The sequence below is a fragment of the Lethenteron reissneri genome, chromosome 10 (genome assembly GCF_015708825.2).
Source record: "Lethenteron reissneri isolate LAM-NWPU_2019-01 chromosome 10, ASM1570882v1, whole genome shotgun sequence".
NCBI classification, from domain to species: domain Eukaryota; kingdom Metazoa; phylum Chordata; class Hyperoartia; order Petromyzontiformes; family Petromyzontidae; genus Lethenteron; species Lethenteron reissneri.
Genome location: NC_083788.1, coordinates 14,747,060 through 14,767,348, shown reverse-complemented (window position 1 = coordinate 14,767,348; position 20,289 = coordinate 14,747,060). Strand labels below are relative to the sequence as shown.

The following is a 20,289-nucleotide window of genomic DNA, read 5'->3' as shown; positions in this document are numbered from 1 at the left end:
TTTCGCCCGGGCAACTGGCAAAATACACTTCCCGCTAGTGTCATATAATGTAACGTGTATACGTAAAATGTAACATTAAAATGAGTGCTAACGTACACGATATAACGGTAGTGAGCCGTGGCTCGCAATCGTAAGGGTTGGGAGCTCAAATCCTGGTCGACTCAACCCATCATTCCTTCGGGGTCGATAAAATTCCAATCTGTGGCCAAGTCAACAGTCCATGGACCTGTCCATAGACTCGCCCCCACCGCAATGCTCATTTGAGCAGGAAATCACTTAGACCTTGACCTGGCACAGTATAACGCACGACAGTCCAAAGTAAATCAACACCACCACCACCACAGCATCAGCAGCATCACACGAATTGGAGACACAGGAGAGGGGCGGACACAACTCGAGGCTGCCGAGGGGCTTGTAGGCCTCGCGGGCGAGCGGCACTCACCATTCTCAAGCGCCTTCCTCGCTCCCTCTACCGCCGCCTCCAGACCCCGCTGCTCATCCCTGCGCGACAAACACCTCGCGGGAAACCTTTTATTTCGCTTTAAGGGGGAATTAAAAGCGAGAGCTCAATCGGGGCGCCGTGAGGGGCTCAAGGGGGAAGGCGACGGGAGAAGGCAGCCTTAATGGAGGCGGCGGCCGCGCCTGCCGAGAGCACACGCAGCTCGGGGCACCGCGATCACAGCGAAACCTTCAGCTTCGCGAGAGACTAAACTTGGCCGGATGTCGCCCCGAATCTCCCCCCCCCTGCCCCGCAGTGCCGAGGCCGCTACAGAGGCGAGGCCGTTAGCCGCTGCTGCTGCTGCTGCCGCTGCACCCGCGCCGTACGCTCCGAGGGGCGAGCGGGGAGCACTCCCACAGCCAGGCTCCTCTCGCGCTCGCACTGATGGGAGCGGCCAGGCCCCGGCGTGCGCCGTGGCGTCACACAATACGCGCTGACGTCACACAATACGCGCTGACGTCACACCCGTGCGTGGCGTCGCCAGCGAGTTAACGGAAGCGTGCGCGTTCTGACGTCACGCCCTTGCCGTCGGTATCGGATAGCGGGGTGCGCGATGACGTCAGAGACAATGCCCTAAAGCGGAGTTGCGGGGTGGATGACGCAATTAAAGCGAGGGGGGGGGTGACCTCAGGTGTTGACGTCATCATGTCGCGACTTCTGGGACTGCGAGGGGGATGCCCCATTGGCTGTGGGGGTTTCCTCCTCCTCCCTGTTGACTGCGTCCACCGTGAAGCCGCGTGACTCGTGTGCCATCCCATGCTCGCTCGTGAGTCGCACAGCCTTGTGAGGAGTTAAGCATCGGGCGATGGCCCTAGACAGTAGTTCATGACAAATGTGTTGAGTGTTTTTGTATATTCGTGCTCATGCACTCCTACCAACTCGCTATAGCCAAACAATGCTGTTACAAAAACACACGCACGCGCGAACTTGTCACAGCTGTCCCTATCTGTGTGGGAGGTGCCGTAATTTCACATTAACATAATTTCAGTCGCGGATTCGTCTATCCAGTTAGGCAGTTACAGCGCACTCCCGCCAGCAGGTTATTGCAGGGCTGCGCCTTCACTATCCCCACGTAAGATGGCCGCCGTAGCTTCACGTGGGCGACGCGCGGGGGCTCATGGGGCCCACTTAGCGGGGGGGGGGGCCGCGCTCCCACTTGAAGATGGCGGCAGTGCACAAGGCGGCGAGCGTCGCGGTCAAGGCGGTGAAGCCCATCCTGTCCCGGGACGTGGACGAGGCCAAGCGCAGGGCCCGGGACCTTTACAGGGCGTGGTACAGGCAGGCGTCCGTCGCCGGTGAGTAACGGAGTGCGCTGCTGGGGCCGGCGATGGGAACGACCGGGCTCAGGTCTAAGGTCACCCTGGTCCATAATAAGCATCTCTCTCTCTCACTCACCTTGTGTCCCCGCGTCCCCCGTCTCGTTCATGAAGCAGCTTCTATACCTCGCCTCCCCGCGCCCCTGTCCCTTACTTTCAGTTCTCATGTCTCCTGCGCCTTTAAGCAAAACCCCCATCTTGTGTGTGTCCCGTGCCTCTCCTAAAGTAGTTTTTTCATACCTTATGACTGGAATCCCATATCTCATGTCTCTGTTATGGCAAGTGCATCAATCCGTTTGGCGCATGCTTTTGAGGTTTTGCTTATAGCCACTCATGCCTGGTCCGTGATGCATGATACAGGAGCAGCAGTGGATGGGGTAAGTTGTCCGAGTGGACGGAGGCGCCTAAATAGCCCATGGGCCAGAGCTGACTTTGGTACAGTACCACTCACTACTAGAGGCTGGCCAATGTTTAATGGTACCGGGTTTTATTTATAGACTAAATGTGATATCTCCACATTTTAAAGAGTTGCCATTTTAATTGAGAACGTACAAAATTGTTACCGTTAACATTGTGCCACATCAAGTGTTACCAATAGGTGAGATGTGGCGTGGTTCCATGAATCATACGTTGTAGGTGTCATGGCTTGCAGGTGTCATATCTGGAGGTATTAGGATGGCCACGGTGAATCTGGTGTCGAATTCTATTAATTTCTGGTTCCCGGCGGAATTTTTCGTGCGGTTGGGACTACGCGTAATTCCGCGTCCTCACATGTCCCCCGTGTAGTCCTCAGACTTGGGGCAAGTGTCGTTAGCAAGCAACACCGATGGAGGCCAGCACGGCACACGAGGGGGTGGGTGGCCAGCTCCACGCCCGGTACTCATTTGAGGCGGAGTCAACCTCGGGGAGGTTTTGCGAACTTTTTCTGTACTCAGGCCCCTGGTGCGATGGGTCAATGTGGGTCTGACAATGCACTCAAATTGTATGCCACTGAGCGTATAGGATAATTTGTGGACATTAGCGGATAACTCTCAGTATTAATGTTTGCTGCTCTAAACCTGCACATCTCAATTATTTCTTTGCAAATACTGTATGTTCATCCACAAATACACCCCAATTTTTTTGTCGGATCATCAACAATGCAGACATCTTATTTGGTAAATTTTTAAAGCTGGAGCTTGGGCTACATATATATCTGGAGTTGAGAAATTCTGTGTTTAAATTAAATGTTACGTACTAAATCTTACATTCATATTCCCCACAGTGCATTGTTTCCAGCTGGACATCACCACAAAGCAAGCAAGAGATAAAGTGCGCGAGATGTTCAACAAAAATGCACTCGTGTCCGACCCACGAGTCATTGACATGCTGGTCATCAAGGTATATGTTCATACCCCTCATTGTACTGTTGAACTTATTTCGCACCGTACAAATCCAATCGTTCGAATAGGTGTAATTAGCGATGGGACAATCACTCTCCTTCATCTTGCCTAAAATAAAACCCTTGGTTAACCATTTTTTTTGCAACGTGTGCAGTTGTATGAATGCCGAGGATGTTACTCGGCTTTTAATATTCAAACAAGGTTGGTTGCACAGGTTAAAACCGGGACATGTTATCATTCTTTGTTTTTTCCCCAACCATTTGTTTCTGCAGGTAACACTTTGTTTGTCTGCTCTCCTTAAAAACACACATTGAACTTTAACTATTGAAATCGTTTTGCATGTTTCATGGATGTGCAGACCCGACCGGCAGCTCTCTGAATGCGGTGTTTGCGTTCCCCCCCCCCCCACCTTAGGGAAAGATGGAGTTGGATGAGACCATCAATGTGTGGAAGCAGAGGACACACATTATGCGATACTTCAAAGAGTCTGAGAAACCTCGACCCACTGACTTTTTGTCCAAGTTCCTTGCGGGACACAACCCTTGACAGCAAGATGCCACCTTTAACACAAGAGTTAAAAGAGACCCGTGCACAATACGGGCCGTGGATATGATTTGAGAAGCAACATTAAACGTTATGTGATTAGCAAGGATGAGCCATCACGAATGTTACAAAGTGCTAATGATTCTGATATGGCCCATACATTCACAAGTTAATTTGTTCATGCAAGACATTCAGTATATGTTATAAGTCTGCCTGTAAGATATAAACACTGTACTTGTTATTTTTGAACTTAAGGTAAAAACACCCTCGGTTTTTTTCCTGAAATAAGGAATACATTATAAATTGAAATTGGTGTTTCTAGGCTGGTAATAAAAAAATACTACACCAACATGCAACATTTTTACTATTTACTCATTCTAAACTTCAGTTTGAATATCTTGAGCACTTTGTGATAACTGTGATGACTAACACTTGTTACCTGTTAATAGCATGCCATACACTGGGTTAATGTGTTGCAAAACCTTCCTGCATTGTGTCGTTGTGGATATAATGCTAAGCATCAATAAAACTCTGAAAATGATGATTTTTTTATTGCAGTGTGTACCTTAGCCAAGGTGCTATAGTCCTTATTACCGACCATGGTGCCAATGACACCATTAACCATCATTATGACTGGGCATTTGCCATCAAAGGCTTGTGAAAAATGTCTAATACCCAAGTCCTAAGCAATTAAAATACAGAAAGGCAATGAAACTTAAAATTTGATTTATTGCTTTTCCTTTATGTACATCCATTAGGCTTGGTCACATAATAAATATACTTGGGATGCAGTACATTTCTGTAAGTGTAATTGGACACTGAAATGATTCAATTTATTTTCCATTGCCCATTACAATGATTGTCTGGTTGACAGTAACAATGTTAACATTCCAGAGTGGTAATGCAAAACTATGGCATTTTTAGTTGCAGCCTAAAAACAAGTCAGACGAATGTAGATTGACAGTGTATGATGCTCCCAATCCCCAGGTTTTAGATTAAGTGGACATCGCAAACATTGGGCTACAGCAAGATGTAAAGTAGATAACAAGATACAACCAGCGGCTCCTATCCAGAGGGGAAGAAAACAACACTTCTGTGATATACACTTACCAAATATTCTATACGATGAATTAGGCATGTATTTCCACCCCGAAGCTTACCAATTTGTGTAATAAAGTTTGGTACATGTTAACCAATCGCCTTCATAGCAAGCAGTACTCGTCATGCACAATGTGGAACGGGAATTTAACTGAGCTGTACATCCTATTGGAATGAAAATCTGTTTGCAATGTATACATGGACATTTTTCTAATTATGTAATTGGTTTGAGCCACAGCTTCTTCAGTCCTCTGAAGATTGTTGCCATATAGAATATCTCACTAAGTGTTTCACACCATTTGTGTACGGAGCAAGACCGCAATGTATTTGAGCTCAAGGTGGCAGCATTGCACAAGAGCTTCCCATAGACCAGCCACTGGTGGAGAACATGCAGAAAACACAACACGTCGTGAAACCATCCTGTCATTCATGCAGGTACGAGTAAGGCCATCAGGAGGTTCCACTTGTGAAGACATTCGATGCCAACTTTGCACTGCCCTAAAAGAAAAAAACAAGGATTGAGATGTCAGTTGCCAGCTTTGTAATTAGTATTAACAAAAATAAAACCAGAATGTTGATACAAATTAAATAAGCATGTACACACGGTGTCTAAACAATACTACATATCAGTGAAACTGCTAAAAGGTGTTGATAATGGGCTCGTGGTTTAAGAGTGTAGTTATTGTGCATACGTTAATCATCGTCGTCGTCATCGTCTGGCACAAATATGTCGTGTTCTTCCAGCAGCTCGGCTCCTTTCTTGCTCGCGATGGCTCCGAGGATAAGAAATGGGATAACCACCGTGAACACCTTTGTCAGTCCCAGTGAGACCTGGCAGCCAACCACAGGAGAGAATGCACACACACAAACGTCACCTTGTGCGAATCGATAAAGTTTGATTATTATCGTTAATACAGTAATTATGATTGTGATCCTGCTGATGTAAGAATATTTGTTGCTGCTGAAGATGCCGATGATGTGGCCGAATCGACCGTGGTAGCATTTGTAGCATTCACAAAGTCGCATTTGTAGGAATCTCCTGTACTACACACTTAGCTATTTAGCAATAGGTTTTACCCTTTCTGGCATAAAACAGGTGTTGAGATGTTAAAACACCAAACAGAATCATTTTTCAAGGAATCCTGTCTGCAACAACCACACGTACTTGTGGTGAAGATGCAAACAGACAGTTTTCAAAGAATGCATATATTTATCAGAGCATGTTTTTTGTTTGCATGTTCACCACAAGTTGGTGTAGTTAATGCAGACAGGATTCCTTAAAAAGGGGTTCTGTTTGGTGTTTTAACATCTTAACACCCGTTTTATTGCCAGCAAGGGTAACACATTGTAGTTTGTCACTGCCAGGAAAGGTGTCCCACATTGTAGCTGCACCGAGCCATCACCGCAGCTGTGAATACAGAATTCTGGTGCAGTGCTGCGACCCACCGGAGGCGGCCCCCACTGCGCTCAAAGCGGAGCTAATTGCGTCTCATTCTCCCGACCAGTCCTGCACAGCGTTGAATGCAATAAATGCAAATGTGAATGCACTGCCGTTTGCTCGTGTTGTGTACATATATCCTAAACAACGATTAGATTACAACAATGTGATAATCATGTCACCCCTACCTCTTTACTTCGCATTGATTAATAATAAACAAAACACGACCAATGCCCTGGATAATGTATTCTATAGAATGGACACCACACACCCTTCTGGTTAATCACCGTAAGTACACCAACACGACACCCTCGTCACCGTGAAACTGTATTGATGTCACATCTCTTTGACCGCATCTCGGCGAAAACATTGTTCTTGAGAATCTGACTCCGCACTTTGATGTGAATTGCCCTTAATCAAACATTAATAGTGGGGTTAGGCAACATAATAAAAATGTGAATTATTAATCGCGACCTTACGCGTCGAGTTTGACAGCCATGTTATACCGAACCCCATCGCGTCGCTATCCGGTGTCACTTTCACGCCTCGTAAACAAACCACGTCGATTGCAATGCTTTCGGAAATCCTCCACTCCGTTTACTCGCCGTAAGCAAAGCAACCGGAGAGCGCAAAACAAAAGCAACAGTAGGAAGAGGACCCCACGGCTACCAACTCCCCTCCCTCCCACACCGCCGCCACCTTCTCCGGCTTGGGCAGAATGGCTCCCGTGGTCGTCTCGGCGAGGCCCCTGGCTGTGATCGCCGCGCCGCCGGCGCAGCGTGGCGAGGCGGAAACCACCCGCTTGAGGAAGCCGGAGCGACTGGTGGCGAAGGCGCCCGCTGTCGCCCCGGCCCGGGCCGCCACACGGAGCCCGAGCGCCGCGCTCAGAGACGCTGCTGCCGCCGCCGCCATCGCTTCCTCCTGCTGCTGCTGCTCCTCCACACGGAACCTAAGAATCGCGCACCCTGCACTTTACATTTCCCAGCGCGCATTGGCGCGCGGCCGCCCCCGATTGGTCTTCGCGGCGACTCGCCGCCAGTGACCGGCGACCAATCGGAGCCCGCGACACGGACGCCGGGCGGCTTATGCGGTGTGGGAAATCCAATGCGGGGAATCCCGGAAGTTGAGATGTGTCGCCGTTCGCGGCGTGCGAAGCGCCGATTGTAAGACGCACTCCGCAGCTCTCGCGCGTCACACCACGAGGGCGAGCAGCCACGTGTTCCCCAAACAGTGTCAGCTATCCGAATGATACGACGCACTCCCCCCCCGTCTAATTTCAAGTGAAAGCAGGGGGTGCGTCTTATAATCCAATCTGTGTTCTTGTATTAGTCCGGATTATAAGACGCACCGCCCCCACCCCCTGCTATTTAAATGAAAGGCTGCGAGGGGCTGCGTCTTATAATCCGGTGGGTACGCAGCCAGATTTGTCGAACCAGCAGCGTTGACACCGGCACACGTCGGGGGGGGGGGGGGGTGCCGTCACCCGAGGGTTGCGGCTCCCCGGGGTGAGCTGAGTCGCCCCCGTCCGCCCGTGGCGCGGCAGCTGCATTGGCAGCAGCGTGCACCCACTAATACACGAACAGCAGCAAACTTACATATAGATAACAGGTGACGTTTCGGGCAATGGCCCTTCACAGCACAGGCGCGCTTTCAGACGCGCTTCTGCGGCCGTCTGGAACGCTCTTCCGATATTAGGAAGCCGCTGGAGCTATGCACTTTTAAATCTAGAATGAAAACGCATTTCTTTAGAACTACTTGTCGTGTTTAGGTTGCTATCATTTTCCCTTCACCTCCTATTAGCGCGGTTGGCTACGTACGGTGCTAAAGAAATTAACGTTTTAACAAGTGCCAGGCCAGAATGGTAGAGACTACCTCTGGCTTCTTTGCGCCATTATTGACGATTATGGCGAGTTAGTAACACGAAGTGTTGCACTGCTCTGGACAAGATCCCGATGCATTCCTCATCTCGTGTCATGCGTGACGCCAATCGCGCAATCGCGCTGAGACATCTTGGCAAGCCAAAGGTGAAATCTTAAAAAAACATACAAAGATCCCCATATAGCCTAATAGACTATTGGGGCAAGTGCTGTTAACGAGCACCTATGAAGGCGTGGGTGCAGAATATCAACACTTTCACTCAATTCCACCAACAGGGATTTGAGCAGTGAAGTGTGTAACGTGGGGTCGATTGGTGTGCATCTGGTCATTGGTACAAATGCACGAATGTTGCTCAGAGCACTTTGAAATAAAGAGTTGCGGCTTCACACCTCTCTGTGGAGTCACTCGACCCTCAAGAGGAGGGCAGAACACCACGCAGAGAGTATCCCCCGCGTCGCCTCCAAACTCGACTATTATTAACCCGTCTGTCCCCTCGTTACGATCACGGGAGGAGAGAGGTAGGGCGAGCCGGTTACACGTGCATCTTACAGTATATATATTTTTAAGATTTCACCTTTGCAGGCCTATTAAAATCCAAAATGCGTCACATCCCAAATTTATCTGGGTGGTCAACCAAGTTGAAATGCGTACAAGCTACAATGTCACCATGGCTCAATGTACACACTTGTCCAGACCAATAAAGTGAGTGGTGTGTTCAAAGTTACACCAGAGCCTTCCCGTACCTGAGCGATACTACAGAGGTCACGTCCAGGGGAGTATTTGCACAGATGCTACTTGGCCATGTGGCACGTGTTGTTTTTTCCAGCACTTTTGCAAATAAGCTGCATTACACCCCCCAAACTCGGAACCGTATCCTTAACCCCAAACTTCAGCTTTGCCCTTATCCGGGTACACACAACACATTTAACATACTACTTATGGCATGACCATGGTCAAGCAGTTAAACATAATAGTTTATATCCTAAGCTATTGACAGTGCACCAGTGTTGGTATATCCAAGATTGACTGCCATCAAATGTACTTTTCCACACAACGCTTTCGAATATACAAATAGAACATTTTTATTTGCTTGAATACATTTGCACTGAATGGAAAGGTGGATGCTCACATCCTCTGATGTTGCCGCTGTAGTGTGGAACTCGCTTCTCCCCCACTCACCGCAATTAGTGACGTTAATTCCCTGCTGCTGAACAAGCCCAGGCACCAAGACGTCTTTTTCCCACACCAAAAAAAACTCAAAACTGTTGTATGAGCTTAGGTGCTGTCACTTCTATAATAATCGTCATCGCTTGTGTTGTAATCGAAGCGTCGTAGTTTGTATTTTATTTACTTTTTTTTCTATCTACGTGACTTTACCTAAAGAGCCAAAGAATACTGCTGTCCTGTTACTGTTAACATTTGTATGGGTAACTTTTACCATCTTGGTAATCCCTTCGCTCCTTTCCTCCCCTGGGAGTGTTTTGTATTCTTCTTCAACCCCTCTTCCTCCCGTGCACGACGACACTGTGCCGCTCTCATGGGCAATGCACGGCACACAACACGCCTCGTGGCGGATCGCCTCACTTTATAGCTGTCACCGGAGGACATAGAGATCCCCCCCAACTCCCTGAGTCAGGACTCGCTACGCAGTCCGCCATAGAAACTCCAGGTCAAGCACGAAAGCCATTGCACTCGACGGGGAGAAGGCTTTCGATTTGGTACAGTGGGGGTTTTACTGTTAGAACCTCCTGGTTACACCAGCCCACAGGGGATTATTGTATCCGTCCGTCCGTCGTGCATCTAAAAATGGGAGGGGTGGGGCTGAGTGGAGAGGGGAGGGTGGGGAGGGGCTCGGTGGGGAGGGGGGTGGGAGGGGTGGGGCTGGTTGGGGAGGGTCTGGTCACCCCGTGTTGCCCTTATAAAACTCAACGTTTAACCTACTCACGCCGACTTGTGCCCGCCCTCACAGTCGGGCATATTTGCGGAATACACCACGCCGCCGTTGACCCTGGCCATTGACCGAGCAACCCAACGTTCCTACCAGCTCCCTCCGCAGGAATGTGTATTTTTGGCACCATGCAGAGTCTAGCCTCCCCCCCTCCCCGGTTCATCTACATGTGCAGACTCCTTTATGATCATCTGACTGCGATAGGTACTACTAATGGGTTTGTCTCAGAGGTTCCCCCTCACTAGAGGCACGAGACAGAGATGCCCCCTATCCTGCCCCCCCCCCCCTCTTTGCAATTGAGCCTCTGGCAGCCAGGATACGAAGTAGCCAGGAGGTATTAGGTATTCATATTATGTATATGCTACGGGCAAGTCGAAAAATAAAGTCAATTTATACACCGATCTGCTTACTATCACAAAATGGACACCTCAATACCTGCCCTCCCGAAGCTTATTGTGGAGTACGGTGCAGTCTCAGGCTATAAACTCAACATTCCAAAGTCAGAAATCACGCCTCTGTACCCGATTTCGGGAACACCTCTGCCCAACGTCTCCCACTTCAGGTTGTGCCCCTCCCAAATCAGGTATCTCGGGGTGAATATTACTTCCAACCTAGCGGACCTCTTCAAACAGAACTCCCCCCCCCCCCCCTTCTTCTGGAGATTGAGGCCTCTCTAGCCGTTTGGGACAATATCCCACTATCACTCCCCAATCAGGTCCACTTGGTCAAAATGATGACTCTTCGGAAGGCCCTCTACCATCTCAGGATGATTCCGACAGATACCTCAGACATTCTTAAGTAAGCTCCACTCCCTCGTATCCTGCTTTGTCTGGGGACACAAGGTGGCCAAGATCGACAACCATACATTAACTCAGGGGAATAAATGCGGCGGGCTGGCGCTACCTGATTTTGCGAAGTACTACTTATCGGGAGGCCTCCTTATGGTCAAGCATTGGCTCAACAAGAAAAGACGGCTCCTGAAAGAAGTGGGAAGAGGCATCATTATCCCCCTGGAGCCTTGGGGCAATAGTCCACTTGCACCCTAGAGATAAGCCCTCGGATTTCAAACCACTACCCTCAGTCAACACAACCCGTTGGACCCTGAGAAATAAACTGATCCATATCACCTTTGGCCTCCAGCGACTCTCCCCTATGTGGGATTATTGGGGGCAAGGGTGTCAGCTGGCCGGCTTGGAAAAGAGTGGGAATCAGGAGGGTGGGTGATCTCTCGTCTGACTAAAGGGGGATGGACACTCTCCAAAAACATTAGAAAGCGATGACATCCCTAACAGCGATTTTTTTTTCAAATTTCTCCAGATCAGGGATTCTATTAACAAGGCAAGGGGTGTTGACCTCCAAAAGATCCTCTCCCCGATATGGGTATGGCTGACGGAGGAGAGGACATACCAACTCCTACTCCTGGGCCATACCGAGGTGAGACCAAAGACTAGGGCACTTTGGGAGGGGACGCTGGGCCACCCAATCCCATCACAGTCTTGGAAACTAATTTGGCACAACCCCCGGCAAGGTCTAAGATCCCTCCCTCTCAGGACGATTCAATTTCAGTTCCTTCATGGCACATATCTCACTAACCAACGGAGGGCTAAATTCTTCCAGACCATATCCCCAAACTGGTCGAGGTGCCCCCCTGGGCACCATCCAAACTGGGACTGTCCCACCATCAGGACATTCTTTGATATAAAATAACTGATCTGTACAACGTGATATCTGGCACTGAGATTACGATCTAGCATTGAATCATCCCTCCTGGTCCTTCAACCCCAAAGTATCACCAGGCAACACCACACCCTTCTCCAAGAATGTTACATTTCGGTTAGAAAGACCACCCTGAGCTCCTGGAAGAATCATGGGGCCACCTCATTCACCCTCTTGCATAACGCCCTATTGGCTCTAGCAGCTTTAGAACACCCGAGTCTGAAACCGAGGAATAGGGGAAGGGGAGTTCACCCAGATTTGGGGCCCCCTAGTGAATGCCACTCCAGAGACCAGGAGGTTACTTAATTGAACTTGAAATGAGCCTGACTCCACCCCCCTTTCCCCCTTCCCCGAAGAAAAGGGATTTGACGCATGTACCACATACCGCTTTGGTCCTACACGTCTGCGTTGGTTGTCTGTCCGAGCTGCTTATCCCGCTATGCACCGCTCACCTGTCGAGGAAGATATACCCCCACCCCCCCCCCCCGTGGTTGGATCAATGAAAATAATGTACAAAAAAAATAACCAAGTTGCCCATCAATATAGCTAGTGTGCATCTGTTTCGTGGACCCTGCTGACATTACACGAATGGGAGTGCAAATGTAAAAGGTAAGAAACAGCTGAACATCGTCATGTTGTATCTGAGGGAAATATGGACACCAGCTGCCAAGGAGCACAATTTACAAGCTACCTGTCAACGCTTACATTTTACTCATAGTTCTGAAGTATAATTTACTTTCTTGTGGCTGCCACTGCCCTGAGGCGCCAGTGGGTAACGCGTCGAGCCCCTCCGAGGCCACGGCCCATACACACAGTGCGAAGGAGCGGCTCCACCCCTATTGTTCAGGCCACCAACCACCAAACTATGTCAATGACAAAAGAAAACACTCCCTAAGCCGACTCAAATGTCATCCGGAAAAACGAGGTTTGCGCAATCCACTCGGACACCGTGGTGGCTGTGAATAGTCAGCTGGCGAGCGCAGCCACCCCAGCTACAGAATCAGTGTTGGGTGACAGCACGGCTACTGCAGCATAATATGGAAAAACAAGAGGAAAGCAAATCCGGGAGCTCAGTGGCAAAAAAAGACTGATGGGATACTGCAATACACTGTATTAGAACATTACACCAATAATGGAAGCCAGAAATGTATGTATGTATAACTTTCGCACCGTTACGTAGCCAACCGTGCTAATCGGAGGTGCGGGGAAGGGCAAATTAAACACAAAAGGCTGTTCTAAAGAAATTCGTTTTCAATTAGAGAAGCTGCTACATTAGTCAAGCCAAAGTGAGTTCCTGTCGGCTCTGATGTGCGATGACACGGTCAGGAGGAGGCGGTAGCCTTCTCGCAGTGGCCCACCTGCTACGGTGTTTTCGTGTTACCTTTAAAACACACAATAGCGTCATCTTAAAAAAAATGGACGTCGTTAATCCGGATCGAGGGATGCATTGCTAGGACAGCAGCCGGAGGATATCGAGCAGCAGCCGTGGTGTCGGGAGGAGGTAAATCGTTGCCAAGGTGTGGGAGTGGCGTCCAACCCGCCTTGGTCACCGGTGACATCTGGACCCTGACGCTTCCCAATGATGGACGTGGAGAAAATTCAAGCCTCGACAATTCTTTATATACAAGTAAAATAAACTTTATTTTTTTGTTAAATTTAACCCATTAATAATTGTACAATATTTACACATGATAACTACTTAAATCATTTTATCTAAAATGTTTACGTACGATTCAGTTTAAGACGACACATTTTCTATTCGTGGGATTCTCCGGAAACTGTCAACATTTGCGACAGACTTGACTGTCCACGTGAAAAACCCACACCGGACATTTTCCCACAGGAAGTAAATTTTTCCAGGTGTAAAATGCGCAGCATCACCACCGCCGCCGCCAAATCACCATGGCCTTCATCAAACACCACCATCGTGTGATACAAACACGACCTCGGATTTGCTCCATCTACTCAGCGTATACATCAGTTTGCATACAAATGAGCGCCATGACTTGGTGAAGTGCTATCAGAATCAGGGTTGGTGTCGCACCGTCCTTCATTCCTCATTAGTGTACCACACAATTAGGCAACTGCGTTTCACAAGCCCAGGCAAGTGGGGAAGATGAAGGCTGAAAAATAGTCCAGAGGCGGCTCACACTCCACACTACTGCAACGAGTGCTGGTGCATAAAGAGGTGAACGACTCGTCAATCCACTACTAGATGAAGCCCCCCCCCCCTCCACATCGTATTTGTTTGAGCTGCATGGAAAGCAGAAGCAATTGCACAACGCGCCGTTTGTTGGAATGCCTGTGGCAATGAAAGTTAAGTGGGGGGGCTTAGAACATCACTGGTTCAGTATTTACAAACCTGTCCTTATCGCTTGCCAGTTTCCAACTGTTATCTACTACAGTACACCATCAAAGAGAACATGTACAGAACCACTTTCACAATGTGGATACGCCGTCGATAAGCAATTCAAACGTACAGTACTTAAAAATACAAAACAATGACCGGCACTGAAAGCTCGTGAACCACGATGCAACGGCAATCCAGAAATCTTTCAGTGTCATGCCATTTTCAATTCGTATTTTATTTATATTCTTGGGTCTTTCGGTAAAGTCACGTAGATAGGTTCAAAGAAAAGAACAAAATGACGAAAACAGATTTTATTTGTACTGTATTTTTCTAACCACAATTCATGTACACCTTAATGAGCATGTAACAATTCACCACTTCCCTCAAGTTCATGATTCAATCCAAAGTTTCTCATTTACAAAACTCATCGTATGCGTCACCATGCTACCCACAACTCCGATTGTCCGTGGAAACTCTGGGACGTGCAATCTTCTAAATCGGCAGCGCTATTCTTCCACGTATCCACGATTTACACCCCAAGGCTCACTGCGGAACCCCTTCCCATTATGCGCGCATTTTACGTTTGTGCACTTGAGTCGTGTGGAAAATTCCGCAAATATCCACAAATAATTTTCCTCCGGGATTGTTTTTTGTAAATTCGTGGATAACAGGATCTGCAATATTACTCCCCAATTACTGTGAGATTTGCTCATAATGTACACACACAACACTACTGTGCAGGAGAATTGATACGTTCACACTTGTACGTGTGATAAACTTCTGTTTCACCATACGTAGCCAACCGTGCTAATCGGAGGTGCGTGGATGAATCATTACACGTCGAGTAATTACCCAAGACAGCAGCAGAGTAAATCGATTGTTTGCTTCTCCCAAAGTCATAACGGGTTGTACGAGAACGGTGTAAACCCCTGAGACACAGTGGGTTTAGTGCACCCTTGCTTATGCAATTTACAGCACTGACATATTAAAACATTTTAAATTCCAGGACCATCAACAGAAAACGGTCTTTTGGTTTTCTGGAAAGGCTCATGAACGCATGAATTAAAATACAGCATTCTGTAAACATCATTCCTTTTGGAATAACACCAGTAACAAAGCAAAAACATCTGACATTAAGATTGTCTACAGCTGTGGTTCATTTGAACGACTCTACTCTGTTGGACAATGTTAATATCAATTCACCAATTGCCTTCTATCCTTAACAAAAAGGTCGATTCTGACGTTCAAAAAAGCACTGAAAAAACTCGACATCAGTCTCGATACACACGGTGTTGTACCCCGCTGCGAGCCGTTTTAACGATCAGGACAAACACCTCGTCAATGCTTCATTGTCATGCATTATTTCACCCCCTCTGCAATAATGCCATTAATTTATCATTTAAACTCACTCGGAGGCTTCTATAACAATGTACTATGGGTGTGCCCTACCCCACCCAGTCATTCAATTGCCTCGTCACAGTGCAGGGGGCCGAAGCAAGAATCAACGCTTCGTCCAAGTTGACTGGTTTGTGCAATTCTGTTTGCTCCATTACCCGAAATGTAACATTCGCTTGGATGCAATTTCCACAAATGTTACACGTGTAATAACTCTTATAATCGATTAATGCACAGTGAACTTAACAAACGACTTTCATTGGTTAATCGACGCTTCCATCGGCATTCCAGCCAATCGCAGCTCGCCAACAAACGAGCCAACATTGTTGAAGGACCTCAATTTGGCATGCGCCGCGCAACAACGCCCAGTCCCTCTAAATACATTCAGATCACAACAACACAGAACCTTGCTTCTAAATTCAACATTTTAAAGGAGCACGAAGAGACCAACATTTTTTTTTAAAAAACACTTTTGCATTCAGCAGGTACACACACACACATCAAGTCACTGCTTTGACCAGGCAAGAACCCGACACATTACTGGAATTCCACCCCATGTCTTAACAGTACACGATGTCACATTTATACAGCCACCCGCACACATCTTATACCCTGTAAAACCAATACAAGCACGCGCAACATAACGTGAATAACACAACTCCTTATCCGTTAACCTATTACCCATTATCCGCTGCCATCCTGCAAATATTCCCAACGTTCTTAGATGCTTCCAATTACCCGCGATGTTCTAAAACGCGCGGAGTCACGTGCGAATGTACTCTCATTCTCCACGACATTTTCTCCGCAGACAAGTGGCGGTACCGCTGTCTGTGGAGAGCGCCACAGGGGGATGAGGAGAGCACCCGCGACACTGGACCGCTGCGTTGCCATGCACACCGGTTTAATAATCATGTCAACATTACAAAAGTGGAATTATACAGTCCTTTGAACGAGCATAGGCTGTACTAGATTTTCCACTCAGGTGGTGGTGGAGGTGTTCAGTGGTTGGTGTGACACATATATGGCTCTCAGTGCTCCAAAGGGCCGCAAAGCTGGCAGCGATTTCAATGTATACAAAATTAAATATTTGATTTATAGAACAGTGAGTTTATAGTACAGTAGTATCAAAAACCGAACCCTTGTCCGGCCATGTCTCTCCTAATCAGAAAATTATACAAATTCTGCGAAGTATGGTACAGTGCCTTGGCGATTGGTGCGACAAACACTTCGATCCACTCAACTTACTCCAAATTTTAAACGGCAAATGTCATTTTCACTGCATACAAAATCTGCTCGCCATAATGACTACAGCCGGATATAAGGCCACTTAAGATAATTATTTCCTCAAACGGGAACTGGTAAATAATGAATGGGTAAAACATTATTCAGCATCAATGCCACTCGGTATCAGATGGGTCACCAATGCTAGACTTTCACAGTGACTAGTTACTGGGGGTATACACTCGACAATTTATCCATTACATTTTACTTGCTTTACTACATCATAACCAGAAGCTCGCAAGAGCGCATTAGAGGCTTACGTTACGGTATGACCTCTATCATAAAACCGTATTGTTACAAGTCGTCTGGAAGGCCGATATATACACAAATAAAAAATATGTTGTGTGTTCAGATAGGGAACAGAAGCTGACCTATTTAATGTACCGTTTACCCACAATGCTCCACTACAGCACTGCATGAGGTTTCACACAACATTGTGATGGATCGTGTCAAGTGGATACTGTGGGACACCGCCGTTTTGCAACTCACCACGTGTCTGTGTGATGGGTGGGTGCTATGTACTTTTTTTATTTTCTCCACAGTAAATAAAAAACAATATATGAAGTGAGGTATTCCACAGGAACAAGTGTGACCATTGCTTTGGATAGAGAATGGGGATCTACAGTTCATGGCACAGCGGCAGCATGCCAAACCAACACCAATCCATCGCTGAACCTAGACCATTTTCCGCCGGTAAAGCTTCATGATGTCCAGGTCATTTAGCTTTTTCCATAATTTCTTCTCGAGGGATAGATCGTGGTTGACATAAAAGACAAGCTTCTGTTTTTTGTCAAAATAATGGTCTGGAAATTTCCTGAAGTTGCTGGTAATGAAGCCATATGCAGAGACCTGCAACAAACAGAAAGTAATCAGTTAATGCCCTCTGTCAATGCCCTGCTTGGATGAAGGCCTCCCCATGCCGTGTCACTCTTGGGAATTGTATCACCATACTTCACCAATACTGGTCAGTTCGGATTGCTCCTTTGGGGTGCTACGCAGGACTAGTTCAGATAGCACTCATCACTGATGTTAGCCGTGTTCCAGAATCAAACACAGGTTGTTGGGTTTACACAAGAGTGCCCCTAACCACCATCACTCACCCCAGTAATTAATACTGTTAATTCCTATTGTTTAATTAATGTTGGTGGAGGGTCTAAAAAAAACATTTGGCCAGATCTTTTTGTGGCCGAGGCCAATAAACATTTGTGCATCTCCATACAGTTTAACAGAAAATACGGACATTTAAAAAATCATATTTACAAATTTGCAAGTGCTCCTGTTGTGATGGGATCCATGCCCGTGGCCTTGTCAGGGTATAACGCACAGCCCACATCACAATCCTCCCTCACATCAGCGCTCCTCTAGTTGCTTAACAAGGCACAGCATTCTGCACCTGGAACTAATGCCATCTTTTGGCTTATTAACGGTCAAAAAAGTCTCACACAGGTTCAACGAATCCCGGGATAACCAGTTGCCAAGGGTGAAGTCTCGGACACACACAGCTCGGTAGCTCACCACTAGCACCCCTGCGGGACAACCTTATCTGTAAGTGGCTTTGGGCAGGACACAGTACGAACAGGGATGATGAACGGTAGTCAACTCATCGCATCACCCACAGGCTATCCACAGGTTATGGGCATCATACCTGGACTCCCCTCATTTGAAACTTTCTCTCGAGCAATGGTCATCCTATTATCCGCCGTTATCACGATTTTACCCCCGTGGATAAGTGGAGTGAAAATGGTGGATAATAGGATCCATCATACGGGTCCACCATATGGGTCCACCATATGAGTCCTCCATGTCGCTGTGCATAAGAAAAGTGCTGCTGAAGTTCTGTGACATCACTTTTCCGGCTGTTCCCCGACACATGGTGATGTACTGCGTGATGCAGGGTTCTCCAAGGACATTCGGATATGATTACGATTGCGCACTTAGAACATAGTTGGGATAAAGCAACGAGATTTAAAAAAAATACCACAAAGACTCAAATGCTATCTCATCTGGTACAACTGGCATTCCCTCTGGAATCCTCAACTCCCTCTTGTTCATAAATAAAGCCGCTGTCATCCATCCATGGCTCCGCCTCCCAAGTCTCTTTTGAACATGTATCCAGGATTACCTCGTCACACGTGTGCAGAGCGGTTAGCAGAGCTATGGCGCCTGTGCTGGGCCTGTAGAGGTTTCTGAAGTCCGTTTGAAGGATCCCCGAAGGCAGGAAACTGAAATAAATAAAACAAGGAGATGAATTCGTGTTGAACAAACTATTCTTGTGCCTCGTGCTAGATGAGACAAATTAAATGCACAACCAATTGAATTACGTGATGGTGTTTTTGAGCAGACATTGTTGACCAGGCTGAAGCCAGCATCTGACTGCACTTGAGACTTTTTTTTAAATCAAAGGCAACCATCTGTATTCGAATCCAGGCCCCTCAGCGTTGCCAGCTCAGCACACAGACCTCCGCGATCTCCGGCCACCTCTCGGTGCTCGAGTGGCCTGGCTCCTTTTGTTTTTGTTACCGATCTGTTCTTTTTGTCAGCTCAGCTGTACACAGCGAAGGCTCACACCCTTGACATGGAGAACGTGGAGAGATCCACTTCAATGGCCAACAAGGGCACTCTGCGGCCCCAACGCCGGAGTTGAGAGCCAATTATCCATCTGGATTACGCACGGGTGACGTACGCTGGGCACTAGACAGAGACCATGTTTTCACTCCGTACCACGCTTGGAATTCCTGGCTCACAGTTTCTAGAGATAGTTTTAACCTCTCATTCTTCCAAATATGTCCCTTTGTGTGTGATGCTTTACATATGACCATTTTTTACTCGAATTTTTTTTCCCCATTTCAAACATTGGAAGGGAATAAAGTTGTGTTTGTGCGCGCACATGGAACAATAATGCAGTGCAGTGGTTAGCAGCGCACTGCTCTTTGAACCCAGCAACCCAAGTTCCCCCACAGCTAACATCAGGGGAGGAATATTATTACGCAAATCTCCACAGTGAAGAAATCCAATTCCACGAGTAAACGATGATTTCTCAGGAGGAGGATGACGACGTTCAGGACATGACACCTAAGGAAGGAACCATTGCCCCCTTCACAGTAGGAGAAACAGGAAAGCTCCTGGATCAGGCGAAATAACTATGGGCATCATCAATGTAGAGGGATCAGAAATAAAATGTGCGGACCTATTTACTAAGCAGTTAGACAGAAGTGAATGACCTCAATCACATGGAAAATCACGCCTAAAATTGCAATTAATTTCAAAAACAGAGAAAAAAACTGATTTGAGGAGTCAGACTCCTCAGACTAGAATCACACGTGGGTGAATCACTGACAAAAGGTCTTGGGGAACAACATTACGGACGTTTGAGAACCCAAACAACCGCATGAGTAAGTGCGAGCTCGGGGGAAGCCTCTTCCATCATTGGCCACACAGCCCTGAA

At 47.5% G+C, this 20,289-nt stretch overlaps 4 protein-coding genes across 4 annotated transcripts in view; 1 reads left to right on the top strand and 3 right to left on the bottom strand.

Annotated features, from left to right (window-relative positions):
* Window positions 1-885, bottom strand: part of LOC133341009 (exportin-6-like) — a 30,313-nt gene extending 29,428 nt beyond the window's left edge. Inside the window, exon 1 of the mRNA XM_061549590.1 lies at window positions 443-885. Coding sequence (XP_061405574.1) covers window positions 443-445 — 3 coding nt within the window. The 5' untranslated portion in view covers window positions 446-885. The remainder of the gene's footprint in view (window positions 1-442) is intronic.
* A 751-nt stretch (window positions 886-1,636) lies between these two features.
* On the top strand, window positions 1,637-4,281 carry LOC133341007 (NADH dehydrogenase [ubiquinone] 1 alpha subcomplex subunit 6-like). The gene is made up of 3 exons (XM_061549588.1): window positions 1,637-1,794; window positions 3,080-3,195; window positions 3,612-4,281. Exons 1-3 carry the CDS (start codon window positions 1,662-1,664, stop codon window positions 3,741-3,743), a joined length of 381 nt encoding a protein of 126 aa, XP_061405572.1. The 5' UTR covers window positions 1,637-1,661; the 3' UTR covers window positions 3,744-4,281.
* A 168-nt stretch (window positions 4,282-4,449) lies between these two features.
* LOC133341008 (essential MCU regulator, mitochondrial-like) lies at window positions 4,450-7,224 on the bottom strand. The gene is made up of 3 exons (XM_061549589.1): window positions 6,976-7,224; window positions 5,531-5,669; window positions 4,450-5,336 (listed from the first exon to the last, which is right to left on the bottom strand). The coding sequence occupies exons 1-2, from the start codon at window positions 7,186-7,188 to the stop codon at window positions 5,532-5,534; spliced, it is 351 nt and encodes a 116-aa protein (XP_061405573.1). The 5' UTR covers window positions 7,189-7,224; the 3' UTR covers window positions 4,450-5,336; window position 5,531.
* Window positions 7,225-14,464: 7,240 nt separating this feature from the next.
* Window positions 14,465-20,289, bottom strand: part of LOC133341005 (alpha-N-acetylgalactosaminide alpha-2,6-sialyltransferase 2-like) — a 32,511-nt gene continuing 26,686 nt past the window's right edge. The window contains exons 8-9 of the mRNA XM_061549587.1: window positions 18,967-19,066; window positions 14,465-17,693 (exon numbers count right to left, since the gene is read on the bottom strand). Of these exons, the coding sequence (XP_061405571.1) occupies window positions 17,520-17,693; window positions 18,967-19,066 (274 nt within the window). The 3' untranslated portion in view covers window positions 14,465-17,519. The remainder of the gene's footprint in view (window positions 17,694-18,966; window positions 19,067-20,289) is intronic.

What these genes read in the sequence shown, in the direction of transcription:
- LOC133341007 (XM_061549588.1), top strand. Translation starts at nt 1,662, where the DNA reads ATGGCGGCAGTGCACAAGGCGGCGAGCGTCGCGGTCAAGGCGGTGAAG. An exon ending in CAGGCAGGCGTCCGTCGCCG is followed by an intron (nt 1,795 to 3,079) that starts GTGAGTAACGGA and finishes TATTCCCCACAG; the next exon opens with TGCATTGTTTCCAGCTGGAC. An exon ending in TTGACATGCTGGTCATCAAG is followed by an intron (nt 3,196 to 3,611) that starts GTATATGTTCAT and finishes CCCCCACCTTAG; the next exon opens with GGAAAGATGGAGTTGGATGA.
- LOC133341008 (XM_061549589.1), bottom strand. Translation starts at nt 7,188, where the DNA reads ATGGCGGCGGCGGCAGCAGCGTCTCTGAGCGCGGCGCTCGGGCTCCGT. An exon ending in TTCTGCCCAAGCCGGAGAAG is followed by an intron (nt 5,670 to 6,975) that starts GTGGCGGCGGTG and finishes GTTGGCTGCCAG; the next exon opens with GTCTCACTGGGACTGACAAA.